General features: G+C 35.8%; 2 protein-coding genes across 3 annotated transcripts in view; one reads left to right on the top strand and one right to left on the bottom strand.

The window, feature by feature from the left end:
- Nucleotides 1-7816, bottom strand: part of LOC145692854 (uncharacterized) — a 29454-nt gene extending 21638 nt beyond the window's left edge. Inside the window, exon 1 of the mRNA XM_081768378.1 lies at nucleotides 7477-7816. Within this exon, the coding sequence (XP_081624504.1) occupies nucleotides 7477-7533 (57 nt within the window). The 5' untranslated portion in view covers nucleotides 7534-7816. The remainder of the gene's footprint in view (nucleotides 1-7476) is intronic.
- Nucleotides 1-17006, top strand: part of LOC145692843 (neurobeachin-like protein 1) — a 561942-nt gene that overhangs the window by 141384 nt on the left and 403552 nt on the right. The gene's annotated exons all lie outside the window — the stretch shown is intronic.

Genomic DNA, 17006 nt, shown 5'->3' on the forward strand with positions numbered 1-17006 from the left:
TCTTTACTCTGTCTATCCATTTGTCCGTCCGGGAGACACAAAATCTCAAGAACTACTTGATGTATCACCATTAATTTCTGCAATGATGTAGAGGGTCAAAAGTTAGGACTCGAGTTCATCCAGTTGATCCCAAAATATGGAAATCAAAATTCGGTTTCCATGTATTTCAATAAGAAATATCCTTTCTTGATAGCCTACCCGAAGGCCTGTTGAAATTAGCGGTTACCCACTAAAGATTTTGAGTGGGGAATGGAAGGTGAGGGGTAATACAAATTCTCAAACTTCAATGTTAATATTGTTTACATTGTGACAAACCAGATTTCTTCACGTGGTGTACACTGACACTGTTACATGTTTAGAAAAGTAAGAAGTCAAATGAAGGACAATAAAGTATATTTTCGAATGAGAACTGATTGTGTGTTAGTGTTCCCATCTCTGGTACGAAAAATCCGTGTTTGATTCCCGGTGAAGTCACGTTCATTGTTTGAGATTATAAATTGTAAATTCATTTGTATGTATTTATATATTGCGATGGTGAGGCTAGAAACTACTAAAATTCTTGTATGATGTATAATTATCTAAGTCTTAAGATTTGACCTTGTGCTTTCATAAAATGAGTTTTCAGATATTACTAGCAGACAGCCCGTTCTTCGCAAGGGGAGAATACATTTCATTTTTGATATAAAGGGCAACGAAACAACAAAACTGTCACCAATCAACTTAGGGACTCCCCCCCAAAATAACTATGAATTTGACACTGATATCGGTCATTTTCAATTATTTTACAAGGAAATAGCAGCAGCCTTCGGTGAAAACAGTAAGGTGGTGTTTTTATAAGGCAAACACCCATTTACTTGCTGTAGGATTTTGCAGCACACAGCCTAAGTTTTGCTCTCGGAGCCTAGTCTAGTTTCGTACATGGCTTGAAAATAATCATATACTTAAGAGCAAATAATGAAATATTTATTAATGGTCTTAAAGAAAAAAGATTCTCAGTTGACCTATATGTATGTATGTAAGGATGATCGCAATCATCTCAAGAACCGCTGGTCATGTTTTTACTAATCGAATAAACGATTTACAAGGAAGGTTCTTACGTCTAAAATATTGTGAAATATTTGAAAATTCTTGGTATTTAATTAGTTATATATATATATATATATATATATATATATATATATATATATATATATATATATATACACTTCCTGCAATGTTTGATGAAAACATCCTAAAATATGCGGCAACCATATTATACACCTAAGTAAAATGGGTTGCATATAATCAAGGGTTTAAGAACACTATCGTTGTCAAGTTATTTACCCTTATAATCTAGTATATACTAGCTGAAATGCCCGTTCTTCACGTGAGAAGAATAGATTTATAGAAATTATTAGTACCTCATTGTCCCCTTAAGATACTAATATCATTGAAAGTGTAATAATAATAATAATAATAATAATAAATTTAAGATATTCTATTTTTAGCATAAATTTTGAACTCCTCATTGGATATGCTGTTTAATCAAAGTTATATGATAAAATCCCAACTTGAGATGCGTGCTATATTCCAAAATATATTTCGAACTGTTGAACGTTTACTCGTGACGCGATTACAATTAATAGACAACGTCAATTTCAATGCGAAGAAAGAAATTATAGAAAGTACCCTCCTTTCCTTCTTAAAACGATTTTTTTTTTAAAGAGGAGAGAGACGTGTCCCCCTTTTTAAGTGATGAGTTTATGTACTGTGTTTTATGTTCCTACCTTGACGGGATCATGAGATACTGTATTTTGGGCTGAAATTTTGAGCTCAGTCAAACCCGCTTAGGATACACCTTCTAATCAAGGTAACATGAAATTTCTAACTCCAGGTAGGTAATAACTTTGTTCCAAAATTCATTTTAGACTGTTCAATCGTTTCCTCTTGATGTGACCACAAACAAGAGGCAACATCATTTTCAGTGTGAAGAAAGGATTTACGGAAAATGTCTCCTCTCCCCTAAAATAATAGAATTCAAAAACGCTGAAACACATGTCCATTTGGTTTTAATGAGCTTATATACAGCGTTTAATCTTCCTATATTTACGGCTTCGTGACACGTTTTTTTTTTTTTTTTTTTTTTTTTTTTACATAAATTTTGAACTCCCTTTACCCTATCTTAGAATGTGCCTTTGAATCAAAGTAATATAATAAAAACCCAGATCAAAGCGGGTACTAACTATATTCAAATATTCATTTCAAATTGTTCAACCGTTTTCCTGTGATGCAATCACAAACAATAGGTAACATCGCTCTCAGTGTAAAGAAAGAAATTATAGAAAACATCCCCTTTACTCTCTTAAAAATGGAAACTTTCTAAAACACATGTCGACTTATTTTTAATGAAGAGTTTTGATATACAGTGTCTTCCTAACTTGACAGGATCGTAAGATACTCGATTTTTCGCATAAATTTTGACTTCTCTCCCCCCTTAGGATACGTATTTTAATCAAAGTACGGATTGTTTGATAGTAATGATAAGTTTTATAAAGTAATGATAAGAATATGATAATAGCAGCAAAAGTAAACGATAAAAGATCGGTTCGAGGCATGTGATAATTGTATCCAAAAATTCATTTAAAATGTTTTATGCGTTTTACCGTGATGACATCACAAACAAAATCCTTTTCATTTGTATATAATAGATACAAAAACAAAACAAATATTAACAATGCAGCCTTTTTGTTAATTACACGCATAACTTCGTCATGGGTGCATCGATTTTGATTATTCTTTTTTGATTGAAAGGGTGGTGGTGGTTTCGTGATGGGATACGGACAAAATCTCACGGCCGAAACATCGCCGGCCAAAACCTCGCGGGACAAAATCTCGCCGGGCCAAAATCTCGTCGCGAATGAAACTTTTCTTTAAAATTTACCCAATGAATTTCTTAATATGCAATTCCACTTCCACATTACAAATAATAATAATAATAATAATAATAATAATAATAATAATAATAATAATAATAATAATAATAATAATAATAATAATAATAATAAGATACAAAACATCGTGTGCGTGGGCTTTCTCGGGTTATTCCCGTTTCCACCCACTTTCTTTATTCGATCATTTCCTTCATCCTGGTCATCTACGTCTTCTTTAACCTACAGGACATAATCAAGGGACGTCGTAAAAACTCATATATTATTTCAAACTTTCATAAATATTATTAGATTTTTGTTAAAATTTTAAGTTTTTGGATGTTCCAAAGTTCACGAAACTAACCCCATTAGTTGTCATTAATTTCTTTATGCAGACTTTCTTTCCCTATAACCAGTTTGAAAACGTCCTGTCGCCCTACATTCGCATTGAAATCCTCTAATACAGAAATAGAATTTTCATATGGTATCGCGGGACTTGGTCAAATACCCATGATACTTCTTCTGAAACAGCGTCTTTTATATCGTCATCCTTATCATCTGTTGGAACATTTGCATTGTGGTCAGGCGAGATTTTGGGTATGGCGAAATTTTGGGGCGCGAGGTTTTGGAAGACAAGGTTTTGGCCCGCGAGGTTTAGGCCCCGCGACGTTTTGGGCGGCGAGGTTTTGGCCAGGCGGGGTTTCGGCCCGGCGAGATTTTGGGCCGCGAGGTTTTGGGAGACGAGGTTTTGTACCCAAACTTTCGTGACTACTTTTTTGGTGGTTTATGTAAATTTCATAAGGATCTAACAATACTCTTTAAAACTAGACCGTAAAACTCCGTAATGATGATAGTGTCAGTACTATAATTATGTGTATGATCACACATAACTTCAACATAGGTGAACTAATTTTATTAATGAAATTATAACAAAATCGTTTTAGTCGGTTTTGAGCAGAGTTCGCTCCCCCAAGTTAACTAACCTTTCAGGTTCTTTCCTAGAAATATTAATTATGTCTGATTATATTGATGTGAGTACAATCTTCCAGATTATAAACGTTCATAAGTCATATTTGACAATACTTAAATATATAAAAATGGTAGATTGTTGGTGGAGATAAGATCATAAATGTTTGAGCAGAATCTTCCACACAGGCGGCTACCGTATATTCGAATTCGCTTCTGGCTCGAATGGTGAATTTATGTGAGCTTCGTGTAGAAGTTTCATGGGCACGTTACATTATTTCACGAGCACGTTCCAGTAGTGACATAGTGAGCGATCCCTAACAGTCTTCGTAAAATTTACAAATCGCGACGCAATGCAAAAAAATACAATAAGTAATTATATCTGCGATGCCGAGTATAGCAAAATAAAATGCAAAATATGAGTTGCGTTTAGGCAAACCGATATGGAATGAGGCCCTAGATGACTTTTGCTTACAATTCCTTAAAATAGGAGTATTGTTGACAGTGGCTAATCTGGCCCGATGGGTCTAGCCACCCAGACTTTCGAATGATAAAAGTAATTGAAGCTATTATTTATATATTTTTGAAAGTTTATAGTAAGCTTTAACGTTTATTCTTTATTAGAAAATTTTTGAAATATTAAATGTAGTTTCAGTTACTTGAGGTCCACAATGTTAACGTCCAAGCTAGCCATAATATCCATCGGGAAAGAGTCAAGTTGGAAACTTCTGCAGGACTCCTGAAAACTGGTAAATCAATTTGCAAACACAGGCAATCGACAAATTAGTTAGTAGTTAGTCTTGTGACTAATCTGTTTAGCTACCCTACGTGTAAATGCTTGCAATTTACTAACTAGTTATTCGTACTTCCATGTCTAACTGTAACTTGTGAAAGGAGTGATCAATTTTTTATTCCTAGTTACTGTTAACGAAGTGCCTAAACGGATTTCAAATTAAAATGATTTGTATAAATTCATGATGTACCTATCATGGTCTGGGTTCTGGCTGGTACCCCCAGTTTTTACCTTTAGATCCACCACTGATTATTGATGAGTTCTGTGCCCACTGTCCATTGAGTGGATTTCCACTTTTTCTTTCTTCGGAAATTATGTTGTATACGTATTACTGTCTGGTTAATATAAAAATCGGACAAAAACAACACTCCTGTTTCCGTTGGCAGTAATTTTTTCTTATATCATTCCATGTGGCAAATTGTGCAGTTACGCACCAGTTTTACCATGTCGCTGGTAAATTTTAAGTTTTCGTTTTCGTTGATACCATTTTTATGTACTATCTTGAGTGTCATTGTGTGTGAAATTACGAGTGTTTATAATAACCCTATATTTATGAAATGCTAGTTGTTGCGCAGATGCTTTCTGCCCGTTTTATACTGTAACTTAAAATTGTAATTAATTAAAGGCTCTAATTTATTTAACAATCATCAGATACAACTCTGATGCCATTTTATACTGGATATCTAACAACAACAATGTAAACGATTTGGGAAGGTATCGGCCAGGACCTGTTTAGTAGGTACCATCCCGGCATTTGTCTGGTAGCACTGAGGGAAACCCTGTAAAAACCTAGTCAGAATGGTCGGCAGCGGGAAACGAAACCACGACCTCCCTAATGCATAGCCAACGTTCTACCACTTGAGCTTAATTCTTTATATATATATATATATATATATATATATATATATATATATATATATATATATATATATATATATATATATATATATATATATATATATATATATTGCCCACCATCCACCTTTCACTAAATACCATATTTTTTATGTAGTTATTCAAGGACTTCCTTATTATACACAATAATTCCGCAGATAGCGACATCTAGTAGCCTTAGACAGCAAAGTGATAGCACACATCGCGATTTTTTATTATTACGAATCAGTGTGACATTCTGATACGAAGCAGTTCTTATTGTACTGCGTTTCTTTCCAAAACTCAAATAGCAACTCTCTTAAGCAAGATCATTTATCATTCTGCCTATAGGATAGCGTGACGTACAGACCGGCATGTTCCTCCTCATAATTAGATTAAGCAAAATATTAGTAACCGTTGTGGAAGAATTGTTCGGACATCCAGTAGACCCTTCGGGATTTTTTCCCTAAGAAGATGAACTACGGGTTCTTCAGGGGATATTCTTAATGAAACAGAATCGTTCTAGCGATTTTCAAGAAAACCAACATCGGAAGATCGGTATATACGAATGGAGTCGTTATTTATGGAATATAAACAAGCAAAAATTTTAAAGCCGCTTCTGAGAAAATAGTACTTTCTGAATTTTGATCTCCAATTAATTATGCTCATCTTTTGATAGGGTAGAATTGTGAAGAATTCCTCTTAAAAGTCCCGTAAAAAGGATAAGTTTAAGATTTGATCAGATACATGTATGTCGAACAGTGGTCTCTATGCTTCTTCACATGGGCGAACAAGCATCCAGAAACAGGTTTCTCAACATAATCTATAGAAGATTGTTGGTGGGTGGGGGTGATGATAACCCCTAAGTCCTGAAGTTTACATTTTATAAAATGGCATTTTAAGTCATGTTCAAATACATTTAATAAAGTTTCCTTTTTTTTTTTTTTTTTTAAAAAAAAAAGGAATATTCTCCATTTTGCTGGGTATGGTCTTGTGAAGGGGTCATGAAGTGTGCAAATACTGTGAAATAGTTATTTCAATTTATTACAATTATAATTCCTTTACTTTTAGATCGCTGGAGCTTTCCCTCCTGGCCTAGTGGCTAATACGCGAGAGTCTTGTGCATGTGATCCCGGATTCGTTTCCCGGTGGGAGAGCATTGAAATTTGAAAACATACAGTGATTCGGATTCCACTTTAAAATGTAGATTCACATCTCAGATAGCATGAAAATAGAGGCTAAACTTCAACAGATAACTATCAAATCACTGGAAGCACAATGATAAAGAAAGATTACTTCATGATCGAAGGTGCTGCCCAAACCGGCTACTTCTCTTCTTTGTAAGTGGTCCGGTTTGATTCCTGTTGCAAACACTCGGTCGAAAAAGTGTTAAAGCTTTTTCAGGTCAGACATCCTGAGCGAGGTTTTCCTCGATTTTCCTCATTTACACCAGGCAAATGCCGGGATGGTACCTAACATATAGGCCCCAGGCCGCTTCCTTCCTTTCCCAATCCTTTCTTCGTTTCCTTCCTTCGGATAGTGTGATCGCCGAAGGACGCAATTTCTCATACATCACGGACTAACATGGCCATAGATGCCGAAAGCCCAGGCATCTAATTCCTAAATCCTAAAATCCCTTCTCTTTATAAAAGTTCGAGACTACTTTTATTAAACACTTTTCGCATATTAAGTTATAATGTTAAACAGTCAAATTAATTTTTAAAAAAAAACGTAAAACATTTAAAATGTTAGTTTAGCGTTTGGTTCAGGATACCGGTATTTGCATTACCCAATATAATAAAGATTATACGTATGTTTAATTTTTCTACTGTACTGAAAACATAATATGAGAATACACATATTCACACACTCATACACACACAACACAATTATCACTAAAAACACCACACAACAAATTGCTAGGAAATAGGTGCGTACCCAAATCCTCATAGTTGTCCTATGGCGATATACTGAATTATAAATTTCACTACACATTGTTTTATGCTTCACTTTTTCCTGAGTTCGTAGTCATTCCCCTAGTTGTCAGTGAGCTCGGTGAACAGAACGTTCGGTTAAGAGAATCCTTACAGCCTCGGGGTTACATTGATCGTGAACTTCAACACACCAGAACAAGACCTTCACTGAGAATCTGCTGGAGTAGCGGCTGCTTTAAAACCATTGTTGTTTGAGAAAGGGAAATGTGGCCTACATAAGGATGGAAGAAGCTTCCGTACTTTCTATGACAGATGCTGCAGTACCGTGACTGCTTCCAACAAGGTTTCAAGTTCATTGAAGATAGTCAACAGAGATGAAGTGTGTTTGTATGAGATAGGAACGTTCACAATAACTAAAATCATATTCTCCTACATATTGTTTCAATTCATACAATCATTTTAAGGAAGATATCAAACATTATGATTGGTTGTTTTGAGTTTAGCGTTCCTTTCCTGCACTGAGGTTATATGAGACGTGAATCTACAGTTTAAGGTGGAATCCGAACTTCCGTAATGTGTTCAAAGTTCTCCCACCGGAAATCGAATCCGGGACCTCTTGCATTAATGGCGTGCAGGCTAGTCATTGTGTTGTTACATAATGTGAACCTTACTTTCCGATTACTATATACTAATGCCGTTAAACTTTAATCGCCTCAAAATTGATTATTCAATAAATTTCAAACTATTCAAATAACAGCGTAGATAAACGGATAACACTTTTGCTTAGCAATCGAGAAATTCAAGTTGTAACCCCACCCATCATGCAATCCGGACTCAGATTTTTCCTGTTTTTACCAGGCGAATGCCGGGATGTACCTTTAACATATAAGCTTGTGGATTCCTTCCAAGAATTCCTTCCCATCTTCCATTGCTAATGTTTCAACTGTAGGTGAGCTTCAGGCTGGACCTGGAACACTGCTAGGGCTATCTACAAGATGAGACAAGACCATTTTTGTAACAAAATACGAGACGACTGAGCCTCTTCCAATACAAACATACTTTCCGTAATAAGACATCACTTTCAGGATAACTTTTCGAGCCGAGCTCATCTCTTATCTTGTAGACAAGCCTAAACACTAAGAATAATATTTATTATTCTAACAATTATTCAAATAATTGTAACGTCACAGTAGTATTATTATCACGGAGACAATGCATTTGAAGAAAAGTGCTGGAACGAGGTTTAGAGTAGACACACACACACACACAAAAAAAAAAAAAAGAAAAAAAAAAGAAAGAAAAAAGAAAGTTTTTTATGTGTTAGGTAGTTAATATTGTAATTTCGGTATCGGAATTAATTTATCGGGTAATCAGTTTTGTACTTTCGGTACTTCCGAATGATTGATACTTATCCTATGGAACATGTGGTCCCGTGTTCTCTTTCAGCAAGGTATAAACATTTGTATTAACCGCTTCCACTACGATTTATTTTCTGAATTCTGATAATTGAAGTATAAGTTATAAACATGTATTATAGATGGTTTATCATAAAACTTTCAAAACAACATAGTATACGTTGTGAGGTAAACAATATAGTAACCCTACGTGATGCTACAATAGTTTGAATTTTATGACGAGTGTAGCTCGTCATTGTGCGATTTGGCACCGGGAGGCCATGACGAGCTAGACTCGTCATTTCAGTGCAAGGTGTTAACTTGGTAGCGTAAGATACGGGGTCTGCCTTATCGGCATCATTATTCCGGTATGAGGAGACGTGGTTCTACGTCATTTTCGAAGTTTCTAAAGATTCAGTACTAAAATGTGGCGTACACCGGAATCCTTAAAGTAAATATTCTGCTAAATTCGTCCTTGCAAATATCCTGTACACTTGTAACACATATTAGATACTACATTAGATTGAGATGTAAAAATTAATATTCATTTGCCTCACAATGGCTTAATGGACAATGGGAACTGTTGATCCGAAGAGTATGTGGTTCGATTCCAGGCCATGTTAACATGTGGTAGACAGTATCGTCTCTATGATTTCCCTCGAAGTTTTTCCGTTTTCTCATCATTTTTGAATTATTCATATGCACTTATTATCCATTTATTTTGTCTAAAAGGAGTCAGTATGAAACTTTAAACTAAATAGTATATGGAATTTCATTTGGAATTTGTGGAATTTCTTCGATTTTTTCGAAAAGTACACATGAAAATTCGCCCACAAACATGTTATTTCGTTCTGCTCGATGTGATCGATCGACTAGCGTGTGCGTAATATAAGGTTGTCTAAAAATATTGAGTCTTTGGAAGTTAAAAAACTGAAAATACTTTTATTGTTAGTTGAAAATAATAATATGAAACCACATATGCACAGTTTTGTTCGGTGACTTTCGGCATTTTTTCTGACACAATCATAATCCCGTTGGTGCAGAACGTTTGTGGTTTCTGGTTAAAAAAAAAAAAAAAGTAGTTTTCACGTACCTCTTTTGAAACTAACTCAATACCATTTATTAACTTCTGTAGAAACCGAAACGAATAATATCGAACAATCCTAAATTCAGGCTGTATGTTGGACGCATTAAAACCTCCCCCGAAGTATTCTATTTCTGACAGATCGGTAAAGATTATGCGACCGTGAGTTGTCAGCGTGTTATTTGACAACACTTGAGATGGTCAAAACTTTCCGAAATCGGAAATTTCACTTTCTGGGTTTTTCCGAAAGCCGGACTTTTCGAAATCTGGAATTTTTCCGAAATCGGAATTTTTCCTAATTCCGGAATTGGCCATCCGTAGAAAAAAAAAAAAAAAAAAAACCAGTTCTGGCTAATTTTTTTGAAGTGATATGTGCGCTCACGCTAAATGTCGACACTACAGGTATCCGGCAGCAGCAGTTCATGAAGATGGAATACGGTACCCTTCCAATCTCACCAAACACACAGCATAATTTTTCTGGATGTCAGTGTGGGCTTTGCCATAGGATGAAAATTCTCCTTGCTTCGACCACGATCTCTTCCGTGCATTGTTGTCGTAGGTGATCAATCGCTTTTCATCAAACGTGATCAATCGCTTCGGAAGTGGCTCGAGTTTGTTACTTTTCAGTAGAGATTTGCAGATAGTACGTAAGTCTTGTTTGGTGGTGGGGTGGGAGGTGGTCAGATCATGTTGCACCTAAACTCATTTCTTTCTTTTTTCTTTTCTTTTTTTTTTTTTTAAACCAGCTTTATCTAAATGGTAGAACACTGGTAATGAATGTTTAGGTCATTGACGGTGCCATAACATCTTCTTCAGAATATCATCCACTTTCTCTGTGATTGGTCGCCCAGTGCGAGGATTCTCTTGAACATGGGGATTTCCAGACTGAAAGTGACTGAACTATATTTTTTGTTGTGTCTTTTGATAACATACATTTCCCATAAACATTATAGATTTCTTCACGGCCGTGTACAGCAATTTGCGCTTTTATCGAAATAAAGTGAAATGTAGCAGTTTTGCGGAAAGTTCACTCATCTTCACGGCACAATGTCTTACGTTTGATTATAAGAATTCTTACACTTTTCACGTCTACGTGCTTTGATTTCAGCTGTCAAGTAATGTTAGTTAGGTCGGACCTTGTGCGACTTACATATCCTGAGATTAGGGAGAGGAACCTCATCTCAAGCGCAAAATGGGTGCTACGGCTACCTGATATTTAAACAACATTTTAAACAGAAATTAAAATGTTAAGAGCAGATGATAATTTTATGCTATATCTGCTTAAACATACTATGTAGGCTACTGTATTGCTAGTGCCATAATGAAGAACTTAATGAAAGTATATTTCCGTATCGGTTTCACATGAGTAACTAAGTGGCCCGGTTCTTGTATAGCATCAATTTTAGATTTACAAATTAATTGGTTTTCCTTGATTTTCTCCGAAACTACGCACGAGCTTTTACATTCATGCATAACGATATATATATCGATCATTAAACGCTAATAATGTAGCAAATTGAATCGTCAGTTTTAAGAATGAAGACCAAAAAACGACAAAATTATTTTGTGTACTCTTTATTATCTCCTTTGTTATTTTTAAGCTTCGCTCTATACGTGAGTGACATACTATATAGTTTTTAAGTTGCAGTAGAAACTTGATGATTATTGACAATACTCTACCACGTGCATGTTTTTTCTTTTTTTATTCGATTTTTCAACATTTTGGTTTTTGGACTTACTTCCTTCTTAAAACTGACCATCCAATTTATTTTTGTGCAGTTTTCTTATAAACGTGTAATTTCGTTCCGCTTTACTTGTTAACAAATCAGTAAAATTGAGCTTTCCTCTGTAAAATTCAGTTATACTACCTATCTATATACATTTTACCATTAAATAAGGCTTTATGAAGTCATCATTTTACGCTGAAAACTTGCGTATCAGCTTTTTCGCGAGACTGTTCTATTGTCTTATCTTCGTAAATTAATTATCCCATTTTAGGGGGGCAGACTACTAAACAGGAAGTGGAACTTTAATAGCTTCGTTAAAAAATAAATATAATTTAAAAAGTAGTTAACAAGGAGCCAAGACAACATAATAAGTCATCAAATACCGTTGAGTTCATATTTCTAGTTGCTACCTTAACTTTGATTTTTGGGTAATTCATATTCTGGTCACACTGTAATTTCTATGAATGGCAACACTGAAAATTCTTTTAATTCTTATTTTCGGGTGTAGAATGACATTATCTATTATTGTGGTAAGTTACATTTCATGATATTTTTTCACTTTCAAAAAACGGGCAAAAGAAAAATGGTTAGCTTTTGTAATATTTTTAGTAGTCTGCCCCCTTAAGGCAGAATTCTGTTGTTGCTCATTTCCATGTCACGAATGCAGTGATTTGTATTTTGTATCATTTCTACTACCTCATCTCAAGCGCAAAATGGGTACTACGGCTACCTGATATTTAAACAATATTTTAAACAGAAATTAAAATGTTAAGAGCAGATGATAATTTTATGCTATATCTGCTTAAACATACTATGTAGGCTACTGTATTGCTAGTGCCATAATGAAGAACTTAATGAAAGTATATTTCCGTATCAGTTTCACATGAGTAACTAAGTGGCCCGGTTCTTGTATAGCATCAATTTTAGATTTACAAATTAATTGGTTTTCCTTGATTTTCTCCGAAACTACGCACGAGCTTTTACATTCATGCATAACGATATATATATCGATCATTAAACGCTAATAATGTAGCAAATTGAATCGTCAGTTTTAAGAATGAAGACCAAAAAACGACAAAATTATTTTGTGTACTCTTTATTATCTCCTTTGTTATTTTTAAGCTTCGCTCTATACGTGAGTGACATACTATATAGTTTTTAAGTTGCAGTAGAAACTTGATGATTATTGACAATACTCTACCACGTGCATGTTTTTTTCTTTTTTTTATTCGATTTTTCAACATTTTGGTTTTTGGACTTACTTCCTTCTTAAAACTGACCATCCAATTTATTTTTGTGCAGTTTTCTTATAAACGTGTAATTTCGTTCCGCTTTACTTGTTAACAAATCAGTAAAATTGAGCTTTCCTCTGTAAAATTCAGTTATACTACCTATCTATATACATTTTACCATTAAATAAGGCTTTATGAAGTCATCATTTTACGCTGAAAACTTGCGTATCAGTTTTTTCGCGAGACTGTTCTATTGTCTTATCTTCGTAAATTAATTATCCCATTTTAGGGGGGCAGACTACTAAACAGGAAGTGGAACTTTAATAGCTTCGTTAAAAAATAAATATAATTTAAAAAGTAGTTAACAAGGAGCCAAGACAACATAATAAGTCATCAAATACCGTTGAGTTCATATTTCTAGTTGCTACCTTAACTTTGATTTTTGGGTAATTCATATTCTGGTCACACTGTAATTTCTATGAATGGCAACACTGAAAATTCTTTTAATTCTTATTTTCGGGTGTAGAATGACATTATCTATTATTGTGGTAAGTTACATTTCATGATATTTTTTCACTTTCAAAAAACGGGCAAAAGAAAAATGGTTAGCTTTTGTAATATTTTTAGTAGTCTGCCCCCTTAAGGCAGAATTCTGTTGTTGCTCATTTCCATGTCACGAATGCAGTGATTTGTATTTTGTATCATTTCTACTACAGGGTGTCCGAGAAGTCCTTCCCTGATTACAGAAATTGATAACTCAGGCTAGAAATAAGATAGAAATATGAAACTGGTGTTGAATTGTTTAGAAACTATAAAAGTTTTTGTCTGTGTTAGGTTTGTTCTGTTTTACCTCGTTCTGGCCTTGTTGCCCGACGACGGTACACGTCGATATGACTTTGCGGTCGAAATGCTATCACGTATTGCGGACGATAATGGTTATCTCAGACGAATTGCCTTTTCCGACGAAGCGACATTCTTTGTCAGTGGAGTAGTGAATCGCCATAATGTACGCATTTGGGGTTCAGAACCCCCCAGGGAGGTCAGGGAATTCACCAGAGGCAGTCCAGAGGTGAATGTTTGGTGCGCGTTATTGCACGAACGAATTATCGGGCCATTCTTCTTCGCTGAGGATACCATCACATCAACAGTGTACCTGGATATGTTGCAGCTGTATGCTGTTCCTCAGCTGCTTCAGTATCGCCCCGATGTCGTTTTTCAGCAAGACGGTGCACCACCTCATTGGGGTTTGGACGTCCGTGCCTATCTCGATAGGACATTTCCTGGGCGATGGATTGGTCGTGATGGACCAACAGCTTGGCCTCCAAGCTCTCCTGACATAACCCCATTAGACTTCTTTTTATGGGGTTATGTCAAGGATGAGGTCTACCGAACACATGTACCAGATCTTGAAACCCTGCAGCAAAGAATAACCGCAGTCGTTGCATCGATGCCTCCAGTGATGTTGGCTAATGTGTGGATGGAAATTGAATATCGCCTAGATGTGCTACGTGCTACCAAGGGTGCTCATGTGGAAGTGTACTGATGTGACCAAAACTTTTATAGTTTGTAAACAATTCAACACCAGTTTCATATTTCTATCTTATTTCTAGCCTGAGTTATCAATTTCTGTAATCAGGGAAGGATTTCTCGGACACCCTGTATATGTTGGACATTTTAAACCCATGCATATTGGAGTATAGTTGAGTAAATAGAGTTCACTTTTCCTTTTCGACTCCGATGCTGGGTGAGGTGTAGACTTACAGCTTAAGATAGGTCCGAATTATTTGAGCTACTTGCATTAGAACCCGGGTTTCTCAAACGAGATAGAAGTATAAGCCATTTTGCCACAAGAAAACCTTAGATTAGAGTGTAATTTAAGTCTGTTTGAAGATATATTGTATCTAATGTCAAATTATCAGATTGGTGGGTAAAAACTACCTAAGTAAAAATTAAGTTCGATCCCACGGGGACAGAAATACTCCTAAGTTCTCAAGTATGCACTGGATTTTAAGTAATTTTAAGTAAATTCTATGTTTTAAAAAATTAAAGTACGTGGTAGTAGAAAAAAGAAGAAAGGAATTTCATGGGTGGTGTAGCTTTGTTTTACACACATAAAAAGAATGAAATGAAATCTTTAAGTTTAACGTCCCAGGATTATTCCTGTTAGGCTAAGGGACAGATGATTAAAGCAAGTGAGCGAAGTAGGAAGAATTCGTGAAATAAGAAAGTGGAAGGAAACGGAGGTACCTCGAGAAAACCCACGAACACGATGTTGTCCACCACAAACTTATTTGTCCGGGGATTGGCCTCGGACCCCACGTACCAGAGGTAAGCGCTCTACCACTGAGCCATCGTGCCCCCAATCACATTCATGGAGGCTCGCCCTGTGTATTTCATGAGTACGTATATAGAATCCTTTGTCTGGATGGAATTAGTACATTTTCACAGCAGGCAATAATAACTATTTTATAGTAGAGGTGTCTCAGAATGAGAGATGAACAGAAATGTCAGATGTAGGATTTTATTTTTGGGACACAACCACATTGCATTAATCGATACGGGGAGGGGGAATAGTGGAAAGTTACACCTGCGAACACTCAGTTTTCAGGTTTTAGGGATGTTTCAAATAATTGCTTCATAACAAGGAAGGGCTCTTTCATAGCCGTTAGCGCGAGAGATCCGTTCGATTCCGGTAGGAACTCACGTGGTTCGGATTCCACGTTAAGCCGTAAGTCCACGTCTCATATAGACTCGGTTTTGAAAAGGGACACGAAACTCAAAATCAACTAATGATAACAAAGAATTTAAGAATAATAAAGTTTTTAACCTAGATAAAATATAATAATACAGGAGCTATCCCAGTATGGGGAATCCATGATCACACTTTTCTTTTTTGGTTCGATCCCAGCTTGCGTCAAGTGAACTTTGTGGTGAACAAACACCGTGTGCATGGATTTTTATAGGAGTTTTCCGGTTTCCTCTCTGTTTCTTCACCATTTCATTCATTTCTCATCATCACAGTCTTCTTTAGCCTAGCCAGCATAATCGTGGGACGTAAAACTGAAAGATTTATACTTTCCTTTCTTAGTTTAACATTCCACGATTATGCACCAAGACTAAGGAATACAGTGGTGATGAGAGGATGATAATGGTCGATAGACGAAAGTGGGAGGAAACGGGAGAACCCCGAGGAAATCCGTGCACACTGTTTGTCCACCACAAAGGGCACTTGGCGGGAGCTGGAATCGAAGCAGAGACCCCACATAAACACACTTATATAGTAGCTCAGAGTTTCAATGGGCAGCTTGTATCCAGCTTTTGGCTGAGATAGTGATTAAGGGCCTTATGCAGAGTTGTTCTGACGCGTGATTAGAGTCATACTAAAGAGTTTGACTAACATGTTTCTTTCAGTAGTCAGGCTTTTAGTTCTGACGCGTGATTAGAGTCATACGAAAGAGCTTGACTAACATGTTTCCTTCAGTAGTCAGGCTTTTAGTATAACGCTAATCATACGTCAAAATGACTTTGCATAAGGCCCTAAGAGTCTTAGGAAATTTCCTGAGTTACCTGGAAACATTTCTTTGACATTCAAAGATTAAACTTTCCTTGTCAGTGAGGTTTAAAATTTGGTAACACTCTTTATGATTCGTTGCGTACGGCTGCTATATCTTAATGTTGAGAGTTGCTATTTTTCTATTAAAGTAGGACAGTGATTGCTGTTATCGAGCGGAAGTAATCGTAACATCGTTCAAAAATTCGGAATCAAATTAGTTAGTTTTTTTTTTTTGAAGGGGGGAGACACAATTTATTCAGAGAATCGCCCACATGTAAAAAGATGGATAGGTGAAGGGTGATTTTAGTGAATTTCAAGTCGCTTCATTGGTTTGTCTTGTCCTGGGAATCGAAAATATGTGTCAAATGATAACGAAAACATGTGTAAGAGCATAAAATTGATTTACGGGTGTTAATAAAACGAAAGTTATATATTGCATTCAACCGTTGTTCTGACAGCAAAACTTTCAATGCAGAGAACCATTGTTTTGCAGTCATAATTTAGAACGGGATTCTGGTTTGAGTTCACACGACCTTGCATTAAG

The sequence above is a fragment of the Thermobia domestica genome, chromosome 1, assembly GCF_964235325.1.
Source record: "Thermobia domestica chromosome 1, izTheDome1.hap1.1, whole genome shotgun sequence".
In the NCBI taxonomy this organism is placed as follows: domain Eukaryota; kingdom Metazoa; phylum Arthropoda; class Insecta; order Zygentoma; family Lepismatidae; genus Thermobia; species Thermobia domestica.